Source organism: Bubalus kerabau, chromosome 5 (genome assembly GCF_029407905.1).
Source record: "Bubalus kerabau isolate K-KA32 ecotype Philippines breed swamp buffalo chromosome 5, PCC_UOA_SB_1v2, whole genome shotgun sequence".
Lineage (NCBI taxonomy): Eukaryota > Metazoa > Chordata > Mammalia > Artiodactyla > Bovidae > Bubalus > Bubalus kerabau.
The window spans coordinates 40,150,381-40,174,382 of NC_073628.1; the positions used below are offsets into that span (position 1 = coordinate 40,150,381).

General features: G+C 40.7%; 1 protein-coding gene across 12 annotated transcripts in view; it reads right to left on the reverse strand.

Moving 5' to 3' along the window:
- DLG2 (discs large MAGUK scaffold protein 2) overlaps positions 1–24,002 on the reverse strand; it is a 1,420,652-nt gene that overhangs the window by 11,886 nt on the left and 1,384,764 nt on the right. For 7 of the 12 annotated variants that reach the window (XM_055581486.1, XM_055581487.1, XM_055581488.1 and 4 more), the window contains 5 exons: positions 21,911–22,010; positions 9,122–9,172; positions 8,087–8,188; positions 4,312–4,484; positions 1,875–1,984 (listed from right to left, as the gene is read on the reverse strand). In XM_055581486.1, coding sequence (XP_055437461.1) covers positions 1,875–1,984; positions 4,312–4,484; positions 8,087–8,188; positions 9,122–9,172; positions 21,911–22,010 — 536 coding nt within the window. Of the gene's footprint in view, positions 1–1,874; positions 1,985–4,311; positions 4,485–8,086; positions 8,189–9,121; positions 9,173–17,799; positions 17,842–21,036; positions 21,083–21,910; positions 22,011–24,002 lie in introns of all 12 variants that reach the window. The other 5 variants (XM_055581494.1, XM_055581492.1, XM_055581491.1 and 2 more) reach the window with 2 other exon arrangements.

The following is a 24,002-nucleotide window of genomic DNA, read 5'->3' on the forward strand; positions in this document are numbered from 1 at the left end:
CGGAGGCACATTTGGGCACAGCTCTTAGAACGACACTGGTGTTGTCTCTTGCGGCCTCTTGGGGAAGGCACCGTTCACCTGTTTAGTGGTGGTAAAGCAGTTCCACTCCTTTTACAGTAAAGTTACTTGGAATCTTTCATAGTAACAATAGCTACCAGTTAGCAAGTGGTTGTGCTGTGTGCTGTGCTAAGTCACTTCAGTCCTGTCTGACTCTTTGTGACCCCGTGGACTGTAGCCCGCCAGGCTCCTCTGTCCATGGGATTCTCCAGGCAAGAACACTGGAATGGGGTGCCATGCCTTCCTCCAGGGATCTTCCTGGCCCAGGGGTTGAATCTGCATCTCTTATGTCTCCTGCATTGGCAGGAGGGTTCTTTACCACTAGTGCCAGCTGGGAAGCCCCTAGTAAGTACTTACTATACGCCAAAAATGGTATAGAGAACTTTACACTTAAGATCTTGTTTAATCTGTACACTGGTTCTCTGACGTCTGCATTATTAATGTGTCTAGTTTAGAGCTGAGGAACTAAGTCTTACAGAGGTCAAGCACATTGCCCGCGCTCACATAACTGAACAGTGGCAAAGGAGCAGAAGCACGCCTGACCGGCTTCCAGGTCCCCGCTCTTAGCCTTTTGCTCTTCTACCTTTAAGGCTACTACAGCATCACTTTTGTATAAGAGGGTGTACAAAACAAAGCCTCCACTCTCTATCAAAGATTGTCCCTTCATAGCCACATCATGAATATCTGCCCAGGTTTTGAAGGATGATATTTAACAAGTCCTCTGAAAAATAAAAGGAATAGGGCTTCCCTGGTGGCTCATTGATAAAGGATCTGCCTGCCAATACAGGAGGCAGGGGTTCCATCCCTGGTCCAGGAAGATCCCACAGGCGGAGCAACTAAGGCCATGAGCCACGACCACTGACCCTGTGCTCCAGAGCCCGGGAACCGCAACTACGGAAGCCTGCTCGCCCTAGAATCACGCTCTGCACAAGCGAAGCCACTGCGGTGAGAAGCCCGTGCACTGCAGCTGGACAGTAGCCCCGCGTGCGCAACTAGAGGAAAGCCTGCACAGCCACAAAGACCCACCACAGAGAAAAATAAAATAAATAAAATAAATAAAAAGAATAAAAGAGGCTGTGCCATACATTTCCCTCCCTGTTCATAAATGTGCAAAGGTCTGGAGCTATTGGTTAAGACTGTAGGTGTTTTACAGCCAGGCCATTAATAAAACTCCCTATAAAGCTGCTGCTGCTAAGTCGCTTCAGTCATGTCCAACTCTGTGCGACCCCATAGATGGCCTCCCACCAGGCTCCCCCTTCCCTGGGATTCTCCAGGCAAGAACACTGGAGTGGGTTGCCATTTTAAGGCTAGTGGTCCATATACATGAGGTTTTAATTAAGGAACACAAGAATTCTACGCCATAACAATGTGAAACACCCATGGAGAGAGTCTGAAAAATTTCCCCGCTACGAAAACTCACACATTTAAAAAGATTTACCAGTGGAATTGCTCTCATAAGTAAGAGACAATTTAAAGACGATTGCTTCCTATCATTTGGAAAGCAAAGAGAGACAAAATAAAAACAAACTAACCTACTTTCAAAACAAGGAGACAAAATGAAAAAGTCAGACACAAAAACAACTTGTGAAATGAAAATAAAAATCAAGAAACATTAGCGAAGACATTTTCAGGAATTACTGACATTGTGTCTCTAGTGGTTCAAAAGAACTTTCATCTATCATTAAAAAAGGGAATGCTTAAAAAAATTGACAACGGCAATTCCCATGTGTAAACATTTATGGCAAAGAGCTATTAGCAATGTGCTGTGTCGTATGGAACAAGAGGCTGGATGAAGGCTGCTGCTGCCCTCTACTTACATCAGAGGTTCCAGAGACTTGGGTTTAATGAAGATGGCAATGGGATACAGCTGGGCCACTTGTAACCGCTTGATAGCATTTCCTGATACGTCAAGTATACAGTGTTTGCCCTGGGAGAAGGAAAAGAAAAATACGGCGTTAATCCAGGGAGAATGATTATAATCAAAGCAAAAGAAAAAAAAAGTAAGTATGCTTTAGAGGGAGGTAAAAGATACTACATTTCTTCAAATTTTGAAAAGAATTGTTGCAAAGCATAAATAAAAGTTGGTATACAGGGTCATCGCCGAATGTTTGCAGTAATATGTTTCTTATTCCTTTACTAAGTGTCAGCCAACGGAGTAGACATTTTACTAGAGTTATCTCAAGTAACTTTATTTATTTCCTTAAATAAATACTTGATGCTTTGCACAAGGAAGCCATCTAGCCATATATAATGTGACTGAGTCCATTCTCATGAAACCCTCATAAACCATCTCTGAAGACAGTCGTCGAAAAGAAATTCCCAACTTGTCAAAGAAGGAATTCCCTACCTATGACATGTGAATTGTCAACGGCATTTTACAGAAGAGAAGGCTAAGGCTTAAGAGTACTAACTTGCCCAGTGCTCATGTCAGCAGTACATAGAGTAGAAACTCACCCAGGTCTCAGCGCTAAGCCTCAAACCTAAGTCTTGTTGGTTGGAATAAACAAATACCTCCTTGTCTCACCCTGGCCAGTGTTAAATCTGGAAGAATGGTAACCATGAGTTTAGAACAATTTTATAAGTATTTGCTGAGTGTTTCTACGTGTCCTGCCTTTGATATGCTCCATCTAGTACAGAGCAAGGACAGACACAGAGAGTGACCTTAAGTATTTATCATAACTGTGGAGACAGAGGTTTGCATAGTGTATGTAAATTTTTGGTTTGTTAACAAATAAAAACCCTATTACATTGTAGCATACCTCATTTAACTTGGCTTCCACTGCAATGAGTGCTCAGAGCAAGGAACTGCTTTATAAAGTATTTCTGGGGAATAGACACATTTGCCACACATTATGTTCTACCTCCTGGAGGGAAATGACTTCATTACCCTGAGGCCCGAAGAACTTTACAAAGAAGAGAAAAAGCATACTATGCAGATATAAACAGTCCTAAATCAACAAAGGGGAATAAAAGCTCGTCCATAACATCCACGTAAAAATAGAGGCCAGCGAGTACTTGAGCTTTTACAGGAGAAACACAGTGAGGTGGCTCAAGTTTTTATCACTTAATACATTCCAAGTTTGCTATCTGTGAAATGTGGCAGTTACATAAAATGCCTGGATGAAGTTTGCGTATTCACTGGTCAGAAAGTTTTGAGATAACAAAGGCTGTGTCTTCATGTTTGAGGAGAACAGATGCAATGATCCAGAAAAGTGATTTGAAACAGTGTGATATTGCTCAAAGAAGCCAGCATCCCAGAGAGAAGAAACCTGACCCACCTTCTTACTGTATTCTCGGATAAATGTGAACATTTCTCATTGAAGTTTTTTAACAAAAACATTAAAAGTGGGGTGGGGGGAAGTTGTGTCAAATCAAATTAACCCAACAAATATTACTTATATAACAAATACGATGGGCTCTTAACTTTTTATTTTCTTCTTCTGTGACACTGGTCCTCGGTGTTCACAGGTGATCAGGATCCTTCTCGAGGCAGATCTCAAGGGTCTTCCTATCCTATTTGCCCTTACACAGTCTTCTCATGTCCATGCCTTTGAAATTATCAGCAGGATAATTTCATCTGCCTGCAGTGCAGGAGACGGGGTCGATCCTTGGGTCGGCAAGATCCTCTGGAGAAGGAACTGGCAACCTACTCCAGTATTCTCGCCTGGAGAATTCATGGACAGAGGGGCCTGGCAGGCTACAGTCCATGGGATCGCAAAGAGCTGGACACGACTGAGTGACTTGCACACACAATTTCGTCTATGCCTCCTGAGTCAGACTATCTGCCAGCAACAGGCCAGGCAGTCCGCCTCATCTGTCTACCCTTCCCCCAGAGGCATCTCAAGTTCTCAGGGAGATAAAAAGGAAACCCCTACTGACAAAAAGAACTGAGGACTCTGATCTAAACAACCGAAAGCGACCAAGTTTTTAGAACAAGTTCAGTTATTGGGGCCAAAGAAAAGTGAGTCAAAGACAAAGTGAATTTCCATAAACTTCAAGCTGTTAATTGCCTTTAGGTTTATAAGCCCCCTTTCCTCCTCTCCCCTGTCAGGTCAGTCAGCATACTTTATTGAGATTAGAACAAAGATTAATGACCTTGCTCTCAAGAGATTCTCTGCTCAGAGGTCTTAAAAGGAATACTGAATCAAAATTTACAACTGAAATCAGGAAGAGTAATGACCAGAAAAAAAAAAAATGCAGTTTGCCACCTGGGTACATTCTTCAGGGGAGATGTAAGATGACTGGAGAACATACCCTTTCTGCTACAAATCTCACAGACTGCACACTGGTTCCATATAAGTTGTCATTGTACTGGCCGGCTTCTATAAACTTGTGCTCTTGGATGTCTTTCTCCATTTGTTCTCTGGAAATGACAAAGTGATAGTCTCTGCCATCCACCTCGTAGTCACGCTTTGGCCTCGTAGTATCTTTATAAAATGAAAAAAGATGAAAATAAGGTAACTTTATATTCATAAACTTGTGTTATACCTATTTTTTTTTTTTTCAGCACACACCCTCAACATAGATATAAAAGTGTGTGCTGTGAAGGACCAGGACATAGTAGCAGGTCCCAGGCTTAGCCTCGCACTGTGAAGAACTATAAAACTAGACACAATGTATGGACGTATATTTTCAGGCGTTGGACAACGGGCAGTGCTGGAGCTGTGACAATGAGGAGAAGCACATGAGGGGACTCTGCATTTACTCCATTTTCATTTCCAAATGGAGAGTTTAGAGGTCATGGATCGCCAGGAGACCCTGAAGTTCAGACGGACTGTGCATTAGGTTGAGACCCCAGAACGGTTGCATTTTATGAGGTTACTCTTGACTTACTCTAGACCTACCTTCACAATGTCTAAAACCAAGTCAAAACTCAAAGGCTGACTTGTCAGTAAATTATTGCCTGCTGAAACAAAAACTTAATACTCTATAAAGGAAGATATTGATAACAACATCCAAGCGCTCAATAATGTAGCATCACAATGTCTAGCACATGATAAAAGATTGCGGGACAAGCAAAGAAGTAAAAAACGTCTCATATAAAGATAAAAAAATGGACATATAGTGTAAATATATTCAGGGACTTTAAAAGATGTAAAATGATACCATCACAGTTACGAAGGGACTAAAATCAATCAGCTCTAATCATAGTTAGAACTGGTTAAACTTCTTGGTAAGAAGAGAAGAGAAAATAATTTAACATTGTAAATCAAAAAAAATGTTAAAATAAATACTACATGATATCACTCATAAGTGGAATCTAAAAAATACAACAAACTAGTGACTATAACAAAGACGCAGCAGACTCACAGAAACAGAGGACAAACCAGTGGTTACGGAGGGGAGGAGCGGTATAGGGGTTAGGGAGTGGGAGACAGAAACTGCTGGGTGTAAGACAGGCTCAAGGATGTACTGTACAACATTGGGAATATAGCCAATAATTCTGTAATAACTGTAAATGGAAAGTAACCTTTAAAAATTGTATTTAACAGAAAAGCATACAGGAGGGGGTAGGACATGCTACACCTGTACCGCTCACTGTGGCCACCTGTAGCCGCATTCGAGAGCACTTAAAACGGGCTGGTCCACACGTGTAGAATACACTCTGGATTTCCAACTCTTACCACCAAGAATTATAAAAGTTCAATCATTTTTATATTGACTACAAGTGAAATGATATTGTTCTCAATATACTGGCTTACATATCATTTATCATTAGCATTAAAACTATATTTTCTATCTTTAACCCAGATAGTCTTCTTAGAAATCCATCTTTAAAAATTATCAAAATTTCAGATAAAGTTTTATCCTTAAAGATGTTCACTGTATTAATTTATAAATTATAAATAATTATAACATATAAATTATAATTGTATTTTGCATTATAACTCATAATATTGAGACGTAGAGAAACCAAAAAAACTCTAAATAAGAAAGGAGTAATTATGACATAATAAATATTTAAAGTACTTATATAAAATTTAAACAATATTAAGCAAAAACGTATATACTTGACATGTACCCAATCATAGGAGAAAATGCATGAAAAGAAAGAATAGGTAGAAATCTATGAAAATATTAGCAGGGACATTATCTCTGGGTATCTTCTGAGATTTTCTGTATATTTTAAATTTTCTTGTTTAACTTTTTAGCATTTTCCAAGTTTTGTACAATGAACATGTATTGATTTTCATTAAACAGTGCCATTACTTAAAAAAGAGAAAGAAGACGATGCAAGGTGGAGGGGTAGTGAAACAGTGCTAAAGGAATTTCTTTGTTTTTTTCTTTCAAAAGTGGAGGAACAAGCTGGGGGCTGCAACAAATGGACTGGGGTTTGACTTGATCATTTCTGTCTGGAGTCTTTCTCAGGTTAGGTTCTGTGGCAAGACCGCCACCCAGAACCCTTGCCGGGGACCGTTTGACCAGACAGCACACTCGTCCCTGCTCCCTCCTGCCCATGCACTGCACACGTGCGATCCCGCTATCCTCCTGTACTCCAGCAGACATTTGCAGTCCTGAAATGTAAGAGACACTTCAGAGCTAAGGGCTTAAAAAACGTTGAGTGAGAAAGAAATATCTGCTGAGATCAGATTTAAGAGCTCAGTGGTCTAATAAATTAAAATTTCCTGGTGGGTTTACACACACAGAAAGCCTCTAGCATTTTCATGTGGCACAGTGGGAGCAGGGACAGAAGTGATGAGTGGGGAGCAGCAGCAAGGAGAGCAGACAGACTCTGCAGGGAGGGCTGTCCTGATGTGTCAGAGGGACCGGGGGGCCTGACGGCTGTCCATAGGACAAGAAAGCAGTGGCCGCCGCTGCTGCTGCTGCTAAGTCGCTTCAGTCGTGTCTGACTCTGTGCGACCCCATAGACGGCAGCCCACCAGGCTCCCCCATCCCTGGGATTCTCCAGGCAAGAACACCGGAGTGGGTTGCCATTTCCTTCCGAGAGGAGGGTAAAAACTTTATATTCTTTCTTGTCTTCATCCTTCCAAGGGAAAGGAAAGGCTGTTTTGTATTGATCGACACACGGCCCTAAGTCATCCTGAGATGAGTTTAACAGATAGCATTGTCTCTGATCTCTCTTACTGTAACTAAGGGTGATCATTAGTTAGACCCATTAAACCTGTAACCTGCCCTCACTGATCACTTTATTGCTACTAAAAAAAAAAAAAAAAAAATTGCCTATCTTTCAAGCATCATATAGCCTCAACAATGTGTTGCCTGAGTTGTTTTTTAGGAACTCAGAGTCAGCTGTGTGCAGTTTGAGCTCGAGGTGGTTAACAGTGGTGAAGACAACCGGCCCTCCAACTGGACAAGTGTCAGTGTCTACCTGGTGATCTCTGAATATCAGAGGGCCCCAAACTCCACCCTCAGAACACGCTAATGCTGACATTTTCTGAATCTGCTTCCCGTGATGAAGCCTGAAGCTTACCTGCACCTGCACAGAATAAGAATACCTTACCTTTGTATTTTCAATCACCCTTCCCCACGCTCCCCACACCTCGGACTACGCTGCTCCTTCATCCCACAAATATCCCCAGCCCCTGGCTTCGGGGAGGTGAGTCTGAGATTTCTTCTCTAACCTCTTTAAGTGGCAGTCTCATGAATAAACAAGCCCTTTCTCTGCTGTAAACCTTGCATCTCAGCATTTGGCTTGCTGTGTGTTGGACAAACAAACTTGCTTTGTAGCATGATTCTACGGGAAAAGAGGCTTCAGTAACATTTCAACCAATCTACAAGAAAATATGAAGGCCTATCAATAATCCTATGCTATCTTAAATACCATGGGAGTTACAAAGAAAGCATTCATCCTGCCCTCTCGGGTATCACATCATTTACTCACTAAATAGAGAATAACGCATGGCAGTATAGATGGAATGTATTTGGTAGAGAAATGAAATGAGATGCTCAGATAATAGATGACTGACGGTATTTGAATCACTGGAGACTACTGGAAAAAAGGAGTTACATTTTACCATCTCAAAAAGAGCCATGCTTAATTTCTAGAGGAAAGATGAATGATACTTACGAGGCACACAGGAGCCGAATTTGTCAGGGAATTCAGATATCAAGTCATCATTGATCCGATCCTTCATGGGGCCCAGAATAATCACTGGTCGGGTATAGTTTACTGCAAAGAGGGAAAGGAAGATGCAGATGAGGAGTCCGACTTGGGAATCTTAGGGCAAACTTGCCGAACACTAACAACTACCGAGGCTATTACTTCAGTGGATAAATTGCCCAGAGAGCCCTGCATAGGAAACTGATGTTTTAACACCAAGTGTGTTAGTTGAGTCTACTTTCCGGAATTTACTAACAGGGAAAAGCAACTGCAATGTCAGTGAAAAAAAACATTTGGAGACGTTTTGTTTACTCTTCACGTATGCCTACACAACAATCAAAACAGCTACCGAGTTTAGTCAATTGAGTGGGAGAAAAAAAAGATTCCAAAGTAGCTGTTTGACCATTGTTTAGGTAACGACTTCAAAAGTCATCATTAGTAGTAATGACATCTTAGGTTTTTATACTTTCTTTTCCTTAGTTCAAAATACTCTCCATTCTCTGCTTGGATTTTCCCAATTCCTTTGTAATCATGGGGCTACAAGGAACTCAAAAGTTCATTTGGTACAATTCCTCCTCTGATGCCTGAATTTTCCCTGTGATCTTTGTCAAGAGCCATCAGCCTCGGTATAAATTCCTCCCAGGCTTCTGGAGCAGCCCAGAAGGTGGCTTCTCTCTTAGAAGCCCTGCTAGAAAGCCCTCAATACTAAGTGAACATCAACCTGCAGGAGGATTTTACCCATCGATCCTGTAAGTGGTGCTCTTTATAATTTGGATGTGCTCCTTCCTATTAGGGACCATTCTTCCAGAGGGCAGTTCCATCCTCCTGGGAGCTGTCACTGGCCACTCGCTGCAGGGAAGGTGTCTGCTTGGCCACAGGGCCAAAGAAAGAGCAGGGTCTGGCCTGGGAACTGCTGCATATTAAGCAGTTTATTTCCCTCCTGAAATGGGGTCACCTGTTATAGCCTGGAAATCAGGAACCAGAGCATGCTAAGAAACTTACTTTCCTGCCTTGTGACAGGCTCATAAGAGAGAATGAAATCTTCTTGCCCTCCTGAGAAGAGAAAAAAGGAAAAATTACAGTGGACTAACAACCAGTCACAAACCACAGCTATAAGCCCTGCTCTGCAACCCAGGAAACAGACCCAGTTCAGGGCTAATTTCCCTTGCTCTCTCCCTCCTTCAACCATTCCCCACATCCCTTCACCCTCATAGAACTGTTTGGCACCGTGACAGAGTCAGGTGGTCGCTGGTCGGCGGAACGACAGGAGGCTGGCCTTCTGCGGTTCAGCAGGGCAGTGATGTAAGAGACCGCCTTACGTCCGACACTGAGAAATGCAGCACTGTGGCTGCATGCCCAGCATTCCTACCTAAAAGGAACCCCTTGAGTTCAAGGAGAGGTTCCATCCAATAGTTCGCTGCTACATTACCAGAATTTCTGGACCTTTCACCTTCCATTTTATTTCCCAAAGAAACGCACTGTTCAAAAGCAAGTGTCTGCTCGTTTCATTTGTGAGACAAAAGCTTCACCAGTCTATATACTCCAAGGTTCTGAAGACTTTAATGTTAATTCATCAAGAAAATGCTGGGTCAGTTAAGAAGATAAAAAACTGAGGAGGGCCCTATATCACTTGTTCTGCTGCTGTTGCTGCTGCTAAGTCGCTTCAGTCATGTCCGACTCTGTGCGACCCCATAGATGCAGCCCACCAGGCTCCCCCATCCCTGGGATTCTCCAGGCAAGAACATTGGAGTGGGTTGCCATTTCCTTCTCCAATGCATGAAAGTGAAAAGAGAAAGTGAAGTTGCTCAGTCGTGTCTGACTCTTTGCGACCCCATGGACTGCAGCCTACCAGGCTCCTCTGTCCATGGGATTTTCCAGGCAAGAGTACTGGAGTGGGGTGCCATTGCCTTCTCCAATCACTGCTAAATCTAGCCTTGAAACTTTGAAAAGTAAGGCAGACCATGGAGTATAATTTTCCACCCTTCCAGTGTCATTTGCTATAAGCCTTCTCATTCACAGTGAGCCTCAAGTCAACATACAAGCATGGAAAGTAAATTGGCTTTTGGCAATTTTTTTTTTTTTCCTAATCATCAATTTTGCCCTGTTGAACTAGGCATGAGATTCATCTCATTCAGCTGACAACTTGGAAGGTTCCACATTTTCATTCGCATTAGGCCTAGGACTGACTATCTTTGGTGGGGAAATAGTTTAAGTTTTGAAAAGGGCTTTTTGTATGCTGTCCTATAGAGGAGAAGTGTCGTGTGTGTGCTAAGCCGCTTCAGTCGTATCCGACTCTGTGCGACCCCATGGACTATACCCGCCAGGTTCCTCTGTCCATGGGGATTCTCCAGGCAAGAATTACTGGAGTGGGTTGCCATGCCCTCCTCCAGGGGATCTTCCCGACCCAGGGATCGGACCTGAGTCTCTTGCATTGGCAGGTGTGTTACCACTAGCGCCACCTGGGAAGCCCCGAGGTAGTTTTTTCTGAAACCAAAGGGCACTGGGTCTCACCGCTCTATCTCCTCATAGCCCCTGAAACTTTCAGAGTCAGGTCAGAACCACGTGCTGCTGCTTCAGAAGCCACAGCCTCTGGAGGATGAATCGATTTCATGAAAGGAGTTAGTATTACAGGCAGATTTGATAATGACAAGGCTGATCTGGGGAAATTAAGTGATCTATGGCTAAAGCAGTGAATACGGATGTCTTCCCTGGGGTGGGAAATGGCCCCAGGCCCACCTCATGTCTTGCCTCACCCTCAAGCGGGGCCCACTCTCAGAATGGCATGGCTAGGCTACGTCCTAAGTCACGGAGAAGGGGCCCTGGTGCTTCCTCTAAGTGGAACCTACCCATGACTGCTCCAAAAAGTGTTCAGGGGAGCTTCCCACATCGGGGCAGGGGTTTGGTATGTGAGGAATCAGATTCATATATTTTTTTTAATTCAGGAAAAAAAAATGATCCCCTTTTAAAAAATGAATCAACTGAAATTTACAGAAGCTGGGTCAAAAGTAATAAAGGAGAATGATTGCTAAGCTCTAGTTATCTAAAGGCTGACATATGCAGAGGACATAGGAATTCAGAGGATAAGTGTAAAAATGGTTGGGGAAAAAGAAAGCATAGCTTTAGAGATAGAAGCATGGCAGACCAACTCTGTAATGTCATGCTAACTTTCAGGAGAAATCTCCCTGAATGATTAATATGTGAGAGGGGACTCCTGCCCATGGGATAACAGGTTTTAAATATCAGGTGACAGAATATGCTATGGAGCTACTTTCCCACATTTATGGTTGAATTTAACTTCTCTTTCAGGGCTTTAGATAATTACAATAAATGTCAGTTACAGAAATACTTGAAAAATTTGTAAACTTTTTAAATGCAAAAAAAGAATAAATATCAAGTGATACTTATGTCTCTGCACCAGACTGGGCACCCCATACCACAGTTATCCAAGGTGTCCTCAGTACTTAACATAAAGAAAGAGACCAATGAATTTGCATTCTGCTTTTAGTGGTACGAGTCAGGATGAGCAATGAAGCCAAAGATAGGTTCTGCTTTGTGTTTCTGTCTATACGCTTTCCTTTGGGGAAGTGTGGTTTCCCCTAAATAAAGAGAACACCTCGTGTTCCGGGAGAATCTCTTTCCATGGCCTTGCAAATCGTTCTGATGGGACATTCTAAAGGCAAACCTTAAATAAAATATTTGGTGTCAGTATGTATAATGCATGATTTAAAAAACTAGGACAAAGCAACATAGCTTAGATTAACTTTGCTAGAACAGAGTTCTGTAGTTCTTCATTTACCTGTTGCTTTCTGGTTTACGTCTAACCTACAGGAAGCACAGGTCTTGTTCTGAGCAGTAAGACTGGCAAACAGCAGAGACGACAAGCGTCCCTGAAGTCAACACTAATCCCAATTCTAATGACTGTGTGACAACCAGGGACCAGTAAGGAAGCCCACAGGGGTGCTGTGGAAGCTGGTATTACACAATAGCTGTGAACTCAGAGCCCAAAACCAATTTTCACTTTCAAGAATGAAAAGCCCAAGGGGTAATGGGAAGGAGATTACAAGGGGGAGAAAAAAAGTCACAGCAATGAAGGAAAGCTAATTCATGTCTGCATAGCGCTTTACAGGCTATAAAAGGCTTTTGCAGCCATTGCTTCGTATTTCTCACAGCCATTTCTTTTGAGGTAGGTGCTCTGATGATCTGCACTTTACAGATGAAGAAGCTGAGGCTCGGAGACAGGGCCTGTTTCCTCAGTAAGTAGTAGAGTCAAGATTAAAAACCACATCTTTTCTGACTCCTCGCTGAGTATACGGCACAGTCGCAAAAAGGTCAGAGGTGCAGAATTCTCTGTGGGGGCTGGGATGTAGAGGCAGAACTCACAGGTGAACAAAAATGGTGGGTGGCAGAGAAGGGAGCTGAACCTGGTCAGAGTTACTGACAGGCCATAAGATGCTCCATTTGCAAACCCTAACTCTTTTTTTTTTTTTTTTTTAATGCTGCTGTGTCATCTCCAAAAAGTAGTCATCCTTAGTAGTTTTTCTATTTTTTGCTCAGGAGGTGTCGGCACTTAGAAATAACAGCTGACACAAGGGTACAAACAATTACTTGGTCTTGTTTTGGAAATCGCTCGGCTGGAAGGGGCGCGTGGCACAGAGCTGGGGGTGGCCGCCTGCGGCCGGCAGAGACTTCGCAGAGCCTGTTGTTACAACCTCCAGAAAACACTGTCTTTAAACTGGAAGCAAGTCACAGTAAGAGGGGTTCGGAGTAAGGCCCTCATATGCTCTCATGATAAGGAAAAACAAGGTGTTTTTCTTTAGAACTTTTTTCCAAACTAGAAAAGAGAGACGAGGGAAGTGAAGACCAGTGGCAGGGCATTCAGTGGTCTAAATTTAGTGTTTAGGGCCTGCATTGGATAATTACAAAGAATAAACTAGCTTCCTAGAACCACAGAATGTTAGTGCTAAGAAAGGGTTTGGAGTTAACGTGGTTTATGGATGGAGAGTCTGGAACATGACTTCACTCTCCCTTACGGACCCTCGACACGCATCACAGTGATCATTGCCTGAATTACTGCTGAGCCTCACTTGGTCTCAACACTTTTCAGTATAGTTCCTCAGGAAGCTATTAAAGGGCAGTCTTGATTAAAATCTGTTTCCTGTATCTCTTTTCTAATCCAAGCTAGTCATATACATTGGAGAGAACTAAGGTTCAAAAATGTTCAGTGATTTCTTCAAGGTCACGTAGTGAATTACTTATTCAGTGTCTTCAAAGGATCTTCAGATTAAATCTGTTACTATATATAGAGTCCTTAAAATCAGGCTTAGTTCACAGTTAATGTTATGTAAATATTGCTGCTTGTATTGATTGTTGTTGTTTAGCCACTAAGTCATTTCTGACTCTGCACTCCCATGGACTGGAGCCTGCCAGGCTCCTCTGTCCATGGGATTTCCCAGGCAAGAATATTGGAGCTGGTTGCCATTTCCTCCTCCAGGGATCTTCCCAACCCAGGGATCAAACCCAAATCTCCTGCATTGGCAGGCAGATTCTTTACTGCTGAACCACCAGGGACAGCCAATTAATTTGATAGGTGGTATGGTTGAAATGTACTAGCTAAAACGTGAAGAAGCTTGGATTACAAAGCACAGGGAATAGTGAAAATGTCTAAGTTTCAGAATTAAAATATCTTGATTGGACTTGCAGGGACATGGTATTAGTGAAACGTAGCTCTTTGGAACTTCAGCTTCTTCATCAGTTAACGGGGTACAAATATAAGGTATATTTCATAATTTTGTTGCAGAAATCAAATGAGATACTATATGTAATAAAATTGCTCTGTAAGAACTTGAGGAAATATAAGGCCAATACTTGAGAAGAGTGGAAAAAGGAGAATATGGGCACCATTCCGACTGATTCCAGAGGGAAAGTCTGAGATCTTTTCATTTCAGCATCTCAGTTTCACTCAGCTCATTTTTTAAGATCCTTGGTTTGAAAATCCTATTTAACTGCTGAGCACCAATGGGTTAGGAGGATAATCATCAGCTCTCCCATACCCATAATAACAGAGCTCTACTGGGCTTTAAGGAAGGCAGGTCTTCAGCTTGTAGAGATGTGCAAGGTCTCCATTACGGCTAATTGATCTTTATTACCGTCGCATATAAGGGCAGTTCAAAGGTATGATACAAAACAAGCACAAACCTGCATTTTATTATATTACTTTGTTGACAGAAATCTGGAATCAGCCCATAGTTACGGTAGTTATGAGATAGCACTTTGTGTTATTAGACAATGTACATTGTTAAACTGCAGTGTAGCTAGTGCTCAGTATAGCTGGACTTTGGAAAAAATATGCTATAGTTCTTGAGATGGTGCATCAAAGGTCTGAGCTATTTATTAGAAATTGAGGTTGGTGTAAATTCATGTGCATGTATACGTATCTCAGAAAATATCTGAGGTTTTCGAGTAAGGCTGGCACAATCTGTAACTCCAGAATGTAACACCCAGGCCTGGGCCCGTCTTTCTGTGTGTGCGTGTTGTTTCAGTCGTGCCTGACTCTTTGTGACCCTGTGGACTGTAGCCCACCAGGCTCCTCTGTCCATGGGGATTCTCCAGGCAAGAATACTGGAGTGGGTTGCCATGCGCTCCTCCAGGGGATCTTCTTGACCCAGGGATTGAACCCCTGTCTCATGTCTCCTACCACTAGTGCCACCTGGGAAGCCTGCCAGTCTTTCTAACCACTATTTTTTTTAGCCATTTTGTCCTGAGCAGACATGGAATGGTTCTAAGAGTTAAAAAAAAAAAAAAAAAAAAAAAGATGAAAATGAGTGAAAAAAGGTGTTATTTTGTCTACACTGCTATTTATAAAATATAAAAGTCATAATTATAGCAAAAGCCAGGAATTCAATAGAAAAATCCAGCCTGGTTTGATTTGAAACTGTACTTTTTGGAAAAACTGTCTGTCCCAAGCCTTTGTGTCTTTGGTCACGCCAATGCCTTTCCTGTTGAGTTTCTTCTTCAACTTTACTTAGCTAGCAAGTGCCTCATCTTTGCAAAGCTCAGCTCAAAGTCCCCTCCTCTGAAATTATCTCTGAAGCCCCACTATTCTCGGGCATGGCTTTTATGCTACGAACGGCCATACTTTATGCTTTCTTAACGTACTGATCGCTCTCCCTCTTTACCTGTGCTGAGTTCCAGAGTTCACTGAGACTTACATTGAGTCTTAAGGTGCCTGAGAGAGCATGCCATAGAGGGGCTGCTGAATGAACTAAGAAACAGTCCTCTGTAATTCCTCATATTCTATCCTGGAAAAAGAAATATCCATTTTTTTTCTCCTCTGGTGGCTCAGAGGTTAAAGCGTTTGCCTGCAATGTGGGAGACCTGGGTTCGATCCCTGGGTTGGGAAGATCCCCTGGACAAGGAAATGGCAACCCACTCCAGTATTCTTGCCTGAAGAATCCCATGGACGGAGGAGCCTGGGGGCCACAGTCCACAGGGTAGCAAAGAGTCGGACACGACTGAGCGACTTCACTTTCACTAAGCTATGACAAGGCTCTTCTTACCTTTTTTCATTTGTAAAGAAAGCAATTTGAATGGCTAGCTTTCTGTACCCTCAGAGGAGATTCAAGTTAATACAGACTATTAGACTCCACATTTTCTCTAGTAATAGTACAGTTCCAACTCTTCTCTCTTCTCATAGATAATTTAAGCTGTTTGCAAGTGTTTCCTTTATTCACTCAATAAACCTTTATGTGCACCTACTATTTGAGAGTGAAAAGAATTATTGATGTCAACCTGGAGCACTGCAATCAAAAACTTGTCAAACAGCTGAAAGCCTTGGTGCAATTTTTATAACAATGATTCTGGAAAGAACATGCTCATCTCTGAAGAAGAGGAAGGCCTCTGAAATATTCTAAACACGGATTTCTGAAGGAAAAGGTAGTTCCATAAAAGTATACGTTTGTGGAAAGTATACGTTCCATAGAAGGGATTGCAAGAACAAAATTTGATGTTTTCCATTTCTCTGTTTCTACAGGACGGAAGCACAACACTTAAAAACTGAAAACTGAACATCCAAGAAATTAGGGCCAAGGGTCTCCATGAAACCCAACAAATAAGTTATATTTTCCTAATACTGAATTGTCGGTAATTCAGGCACAGGAAAGACAGCCTTTGGTCACTTCTTAACCAGCCAGGTTTCTTTGTTTTAGAACCAAATGAAGATATGGGAGAGGCAAATATTTTCCCAATTTGGATAATCATAAAAGTATAAGAGTAGGAAGACTGTGAAGATGTTAAAGATCATGTTAAAAATAAGAAAGCTTTAATTCATCAACAGGACTTATCATTCCATTGAGGAAGCAAACGAGGGGGTTCTAATATTTGGTTGATCAAAGGTATCTCATCGCAACTTTTATTCATTTCATTCTGTGGCATGCTTCATCTGCCTCCTGTGGCCCCTACTCCCTCCATCTGTCATCTTTCCTCTCTTGTACCCTTTCCCCCCCTATTTCCCCACCAATTTGATTATCTAGAGCCTTTCTCAAGATCCAGATTGAACTTGTCACACTTCAAGAACACTATTTGGCACTCCACCTCAAAAAGGGGCATGGTTTTATAAATTACCATGCTGTAGTGGAAAAAACAAAAATAAAAGTTATTCTGTTCTTCTATGCTTATCTTCAATTAATACAAGCAAAAAGACCAAAAACAAAACAAAACAAAAAACCCCAAACCAAAACCAAAAACCTCCAACTGATTTCTGTCTTGGTAGCTGAGGGTCATAAGTATTGGGCCTGCAATTTTCTAATATCAGTAGTCACTTTTTGAGTAACCCATTTCACTGAGTACAAAGTAAATATCGAAATTGCAAGGATAAGAGTAATAAATGTACTTATTTTAGTCACCAAAAACCTGTACGTGGTAAGAAACCACCAGAACAGAAAAAAGGATGTGATTGGCATTTGGTGAATATTCTTTTATCACTCAGCAAATGGCTTGAGGTGACCAAACAAAAATCAGAAATAATTTTTAAATAGTTACCTACCTTTTCAGTTAAGCTTTCTGATCCAAGATTGTTCACTTTTAAAGAAAATGCGAGTTCCTTCAACATTAGAGGATGAAACTTTTTCATCTCTTCCCAACCATCAAAATTTAAAGTTAGATATAACACAGTATCTATCTCAAAATATTAATCAAGGAGAGAAGAGATATACAAGGTTCATACTCATATAAAAGGAACACTGTAATTTATCAGGCTTTCTGTTGCAAAGGGGAGCCAGGCACAGAAAGGAAAAGGCAAAATGAAAAGGAAAATAAAACCATGATGACTTTTCAACCTTTCTGCAGGGTGTATAAACTATTTTGGAGGACAGAATGTCAAAATCCAAAAAAAATGTTTGTCCCCACCTTCTGTAGGAGAATTGCATCACCAGGCCACAGCCAGCTGAGGCTGGAATAATTTATTAGCAATTCCACAACCTCGTACACATGACACTAGTTCACCCATGGCCCTCGTGTCTTTTGTATCTTTCCACATCAAATGATGATTTCATTTCAAGCCATTTGCTTTGGATGAGGATGATAAAGGGCAGCAATTGAAAAACAACAGCAAAAATCTGAAATGAATACCACAGGCAAGGGGGCAGTTGCAAAGAAAAGAATCACAAACCAAAGCAATAACTTACGGTAGCTACTTTCGCTATCGCTGGCATTAGAAGAAACATGTTCTGCAAGAACAGCACAGCAAATTAAAGAGATACCAAGCATTGGAGAGCAGCCAGAACTTAAAGAAATACCATGCAAGGCTACTAGAAATGTGAGCGAAAGGCAAGTAAGGCTGCAGAGGAGACGCATTAAGAAAATTCAGATAAGATGAAGATGAAAACTTTATTTTCTGGGGAGCTACTGCTTGATTGCTGTGTCTTATTTTTATTAGCAAATAGGAAAGTATGTTTAATTATAAAAAATGCATACTTTCCATCTAAGCACTTCTCTTTTTATAAATACTTTGACCCATTCATGTAGCTCTGATTTTCCAGATTCTTGTTACAAAGGTCAATGTGTCTGAACTGGATGTTCCTGATTATAATTTCAGGAGCTTCTGGTGTGTAAGGACTGGTTTCTTACAGGCTTTTTGTTGCTTTATTTTGCTGTTAGGCATTTTGCAGGAATATTGCATTTCAAATTTCCAGTTGATCCCTCCCTGGAATCCCTTTCATTTTATTTCTATTTAAATACTCCCTAAACTAATTCACAAGATGAAAGAGATTGTTGAAGAAGTTTCCTGCTTCATTGAGTATGTAGGAAACCTTGGAGGAAGAAATGAGTCACTGAAAAGTGTTTTATGAATCAGTTCAATATTTCCTTGTTTTTAAGATTTTTGCTTGGATAGCTCTTAGGTTCAGGTTCTGGAGGAATTAGAACAGGCAGAAGATAAATGGTCTAATACCAAGCACAGGTTCTGGCACAAAGCATGTTTTTAACTCTGATTGAATGACTGTACAAGTATACAGTGATATTTCAAATTTTTTTTCCACAAAACACAGTTTAACTAGAATAGCAGGGGGATGTACTGATTATGTGCCAGATTTAGGGTTTTTATTTCCAAAATAATTTATCTGTACTATTTATTAAGTTACAGAAGATAAATCCATCAATTTATCCACTTCTTTGTATATCAGGCTAACTGAATGAAGAATACGTGACTATTTGATCTGTGAAGATCATTAGCAATACCTTCAGCTTTTAAAAAAGGGACAACTGTTGCAAAATCTTTAGAAAAAAAGAAAAGAATATATAACGTTATTCTCTAACAGTTAAAAAAAGTGCTTTGAAATGTAGTTGCTATTATAGATTCTTGCCAGTTGGATGATTTAATTTTCATTTTTTAGCATCATTAAGGTATAATTGACAAATAAAATTGTCATGTATTTTAAAGTACACTATGTGATGATGTGATACACGCATGGATTGTGAAACGACTTCTACAATTGAGTTAGTTAACGCATCCTGGCTGGACTGATTTTAGAGCATGAAACTAATGAAAATTAAAGCATGGGTTAAATTGACTGGAATCATTTCTTTTTGTGTGGGTGTTCGATGAGAACTGCATTATTAATTTAGGTACACATGTTACAAGTGCAAAGGGGCACTAGGAAAGTAAGTATGATGAATCAGTGCAAATCTGTCTTGTTACTGAAAAGTCAAAGCACATACCCAACAATGGCTTATCTTCATGAGCGTGATTATCTCAAGCACCTTCATTTGAAGATGACAGTTTTTTTTTGTTTTTGATTTTCACTTTTAAAATAATTCAGAATGAAGCTACACTAGAAAAATTTAGAACCATATGGCTGTTTATTTAACAACCAATCTCTCTTAATGTTAAGATATTGTTTAACAGAATTTTTCTATTTTGCAGGTGAAAAGAAATTAAAAATATGTTCCAGCTAAAGTCTAAATTACGGCCACCAGTAGTGTTAACTGGCAGATAACTTTACCTAGTGTAATATATTCAATTTTGGAGAGTAAATAAACCTTCAGATTTAAAAGGGCATCACTCTGGACTTAAAAAGGCATCACAGACTTTTGACTCTCCAACAGCAAGAGATGTTCATTTATTAACAATATATTAAAATGCTACCCAACCCCACAGAAAATTTAGAAATTCTCCCTGGTGGTACTTGATGCTAACTGGATAATGTTGAAATCAACACTTGAATTTCAGCCACCAATTCAAGAAAAATTTCAAGACATATTCTGTATAGAGACTCAAAGATAAAGTTTTCATCTTTAAGGAGATCAGCAGTTATTCTTGATCAGATTTTATTTTCTAAATATACATATCTTAAAAAAAAATCCAAATTAACAATTTGAAGGATGAAGGGTATCATTACGCAGGGTTATATAACCAGCTCTTGAAAACAAAGTCCAGCTCAATGTTATTTTGTTTCTTAGCAATGAAATGAACGGCTTCTAAAAATATTGCCCATAGCTGTTAAATTAAAACAAAACAAACAAAAATGAACATGTGATGCAGCTGCGAAAGACACAAATGGTTCTTATTTCATTGGTGCCTACACAATGGGGTTAGTGTCAAAGACAGAAAAATCATAGTATATTAAAACACAGAATTGTTATTTTTATTAGTGCAGTGAGACACAGAATAAAGGCATTAATAACTAGAAAAATTTTAGTTTAATATACTTTAATTTCCACTCTAAGCTATAAAATGAAGATCTGGTTATGCAATGCAGTAATAAATCACCGATAGAAAAACATATTAATATATATCTAAAACTTTATCATACAAACGTTTCAAGCAGGATCACTGCAAGTCAGAAAAAAAAATCAGTCAAAGTTAATAGCAAGGAATTATTCATGGAAGATCAAATAGCTTAATATTTACTTTTTGAGAATGCATGTTCCTTTTGACTATAAAGTAGCTCCTTTACTAATAGCAAAGTATAACCCAATTATGGAATTTGGCAAGGTCATTAAATATGTCTACATGAAAAGCCAGAAGAGAGAACATAAAATACATTTCTGCTTTCCTGTTCCAGAGCATTGAACTCGCCCTTTCTTTCAACATGGCTTCTTGCTCCCTGGGAGGTACTAGGTGACAGAGCAAGGATGCCACGGCTGGCATCAGGACCATGTTGGTCACATCGCACGGCCAGAAAGGGAAGGTGTGAACTGCAACGGAAGTTACAGTGCCTGAGACACTTTGTTTTTAAATGCTGACATGCAGAACAAAACAGTTGAAAATTACTTGGTAGGAGCATTCACAGCTAGGTAACAAATAAAACTCGTATCTTGTGCATGCTAGGAGTGAAAAGGCCCTCGAGAAAAGGAACAAAAGCCAAACTCAAAAGGAAAGAAAAAGAAAAGAAAAGTTACAGTGACCATTCCTGGGAACTTACTCAGAGTCTTTGTTCCATAACCGTCGTCACCTAATCCGGGGATGTCCTGCATGGAAGTCCCCAGAGAGAGCAATGAGAGAGGGAGAACAGCCACGGAAGAGGAAGGAAGAAGTCAGTGGAGTTGAAACGGATACTACCATGACAGACCGTGTTGCCGGAGCAGTCTGGATCCCTCGCTCTCTTCTTAGGAAACAAATCTCACCCCAAACTCCCTGGGCTGAGACTTGAGGATTCGCATTGCAACTCGAAAGGTTTAAGCAGAAGGTTGTCATGAAAAAGATAAAGAGTCAACAAGAGCCGTTTTTACCCACTGTCAATATTGCCACAGCGACGTACCGCTGAGACCAAGGATCCATTCCAAGATTCACGGCCAATGCTTAGACTGAACATAAGAATAAGCTCAGTTACCCCAAGATAAGCTCACTGTGAGGGAGAGGGAACAAATGCTAGTAACTGATAGAGGGGAATTTGATCACTCCCAGTTAGCTAGCACTCCACAACAATACATGTGGCAATGGAATCTAAGGTTTCTGTCCAGAAAAGAAGTTGTCTCAAGCCCTTGGAGAGTTGCATGATAGAAAAGGTGAACCAGACACAGTCTTGGTCACAGATAAAAAAATGCTGTTTGGAAGCGAAGTCCCCCGCTTCCTCAGGTCCCTTTCCAATGCATTCTGTAGAAAAAAGAGCTCCGTCCAGGGAAGGATCCAGACTGCAGGCAAACACTGGTCACAGTAGTAAGCCCTGACCTGCCTGCCTGCCGTGTTTGTTTGCCTAGGCGTGTGGCGTGGGGCAGCCTACGTCATGCGTGTTGCCCGTGAAGGATTTTTTTTTTCTCTTGTGTTGCAGGTGACATTCTCTTCGAGAATCTACTTACGTTCAGGATCACTGGTTTCCTGCTCACTCTGCTCCTTGTTCTTGTAGAATGGGAATTTTCGTGAAAAGATGAAGCTCTTTTTACGCTTGTCATTGAATGACTGTGAAGGAGAAAAGGCATGGGGCAAAAACAGGGGACGTCTAATTGTTGTCACACTCATGCTGACAAAACAACTAGTCTGTAAAAGCAGAGAGAGCTGTCGTGACGCAAGTGGATAGTCTAAAGGGGTGTGGGAGGGCCCCTTCAAGCAGAGTTTAGTTTCCAGGAGTGTAAATTCCGAATAATGACACTTTGGAAAAACCATCTCCTAAGTAAATAAGACTGGTTGCAGGTAAATGATGATGGAGGAGACGAGTATTAAATTAGAAGTAGAAGACCCAGAGTCTCTGTCCAGCTCTGAAACTTGCTAGTTCAACACCTTAGACAGGCAAGTGAATCTCTCTGAACCTCAGCGTCTTCTTCATCTGTATCGTGAGGATCGCGAGAGCAGCTCTTAGGCTGTGAGACTCACATAAGGCAGTGTAAACACAAAGTGATACACAAATGTCATCCTGATCATCATCATCATCATCAGGTAGAAAGGACTCTATTAGAAACACTGGACACACCAGTGTCTAGGTATCTTTTTTGATAACATGAATTTGAGTTACTTCAGTTTGAATTTAATTAAAACCTCAGAGATGTGTGTGGATTTATGATATATGATAATTATAGTTCTCACACAGATAGATGATAATTATAGTATTATATTTTCAATCAAAAGAGATTTTAAAGATAATTGAGCTTCAAGCCCTCCTTCGTAGGCAGGGGGCCAGAGGCACAGAGAGGCTGAGTCGGTTGCCAATAACACGGAGCTCGCTGGTGACAGTCAGGACACCATCAACCAAAACCTATTACAATTGCTGCTAATGAGGCAGTAACCTGATATTCATTCAAGGAAGGGAGATATAATGGCCACTTATCTATATTCTGATATGATAAAAAATAATGGAAGAACTGGCCTTAAAAATGAAAACCACTGTTATCTTAAATGAGGTGGAATTTAAAGCAATACAGATAGACATAACAGAATACACGTATTAGAACTTGTTTTCTTCAAGTGAATATCAGATGCTTGCCTGAAAAGACTCCTTAAGAAAATTTCATTTATTCCCATTGTTGCTCTTATGGAAATGCTTTCTGGGCTTCTTCTTTGGGAAACATGTTCTCAGTCATTTCTAGAAGCCATGTACATCTTGGTAATTTTATATTCACCTATCATTTACAAATACATTTGCCAGCTTATTTGACCAATTTGGCTCTGAGTGTCTCTCTCTCTCTCTCCAAGAAACAAGATTTGTAACTACATAGGTATTAATGTGCCAAAGACTGAAGGTAATTTGACAAGGGGTATCTAACATGATTTTAGCAATGGCAGCTGGCAGGAATAAATGCAGAGCCAGCAGGGTGACTACTTGGAGAGAACGGTATTTTTCAGCCCATTGGCTGGAAAAGTTATGTGCTCTTATGAATTAGATGCTTGACAAAACGTTGTAAATAACTTATTTTCTTTGTATATTCATGCACTCCTATATCAAATATCCACTTTGATAGTTATGTTCATTTAGAAAACATTAAAGCACTACCGGGGGAGCCTGGGGGGCCGCTGTCTATGGGGTCACGCAGGGTCGGACACGACTGACACGACTTAGCAGCAGCAGCAAAGCACTAAAATGTTGGTGCTGTCATTCAGTAACTCGTTACGTTTTTAGTTACTAGGAGATTTCACCAAAGTCAGTTGAGCTAAATTTTATGTACTATTAAGAAGGCTTTAAGGAAACCAATAAATCAAATATCTAATAAATTCTGAAATTAGGGGACACATTTTATACTTCATATTCAAGAACTAGAAAAGCATTCTCATGGGGAAAAAAAAGTATCACTTCGGAATATATTACTCTACTGACAGCACTTGTGTTCAGAATAGTTTTATCATAATTTGTAATTGAGGGACTGGTGTCCAAAGACAAGGCTGGGAACGCCCCCCAAATTTTCCCAGCTAAAAAATGGTAAGTTCTTAAAGGAACATTAAATATTCTTGCATCACTCCAGT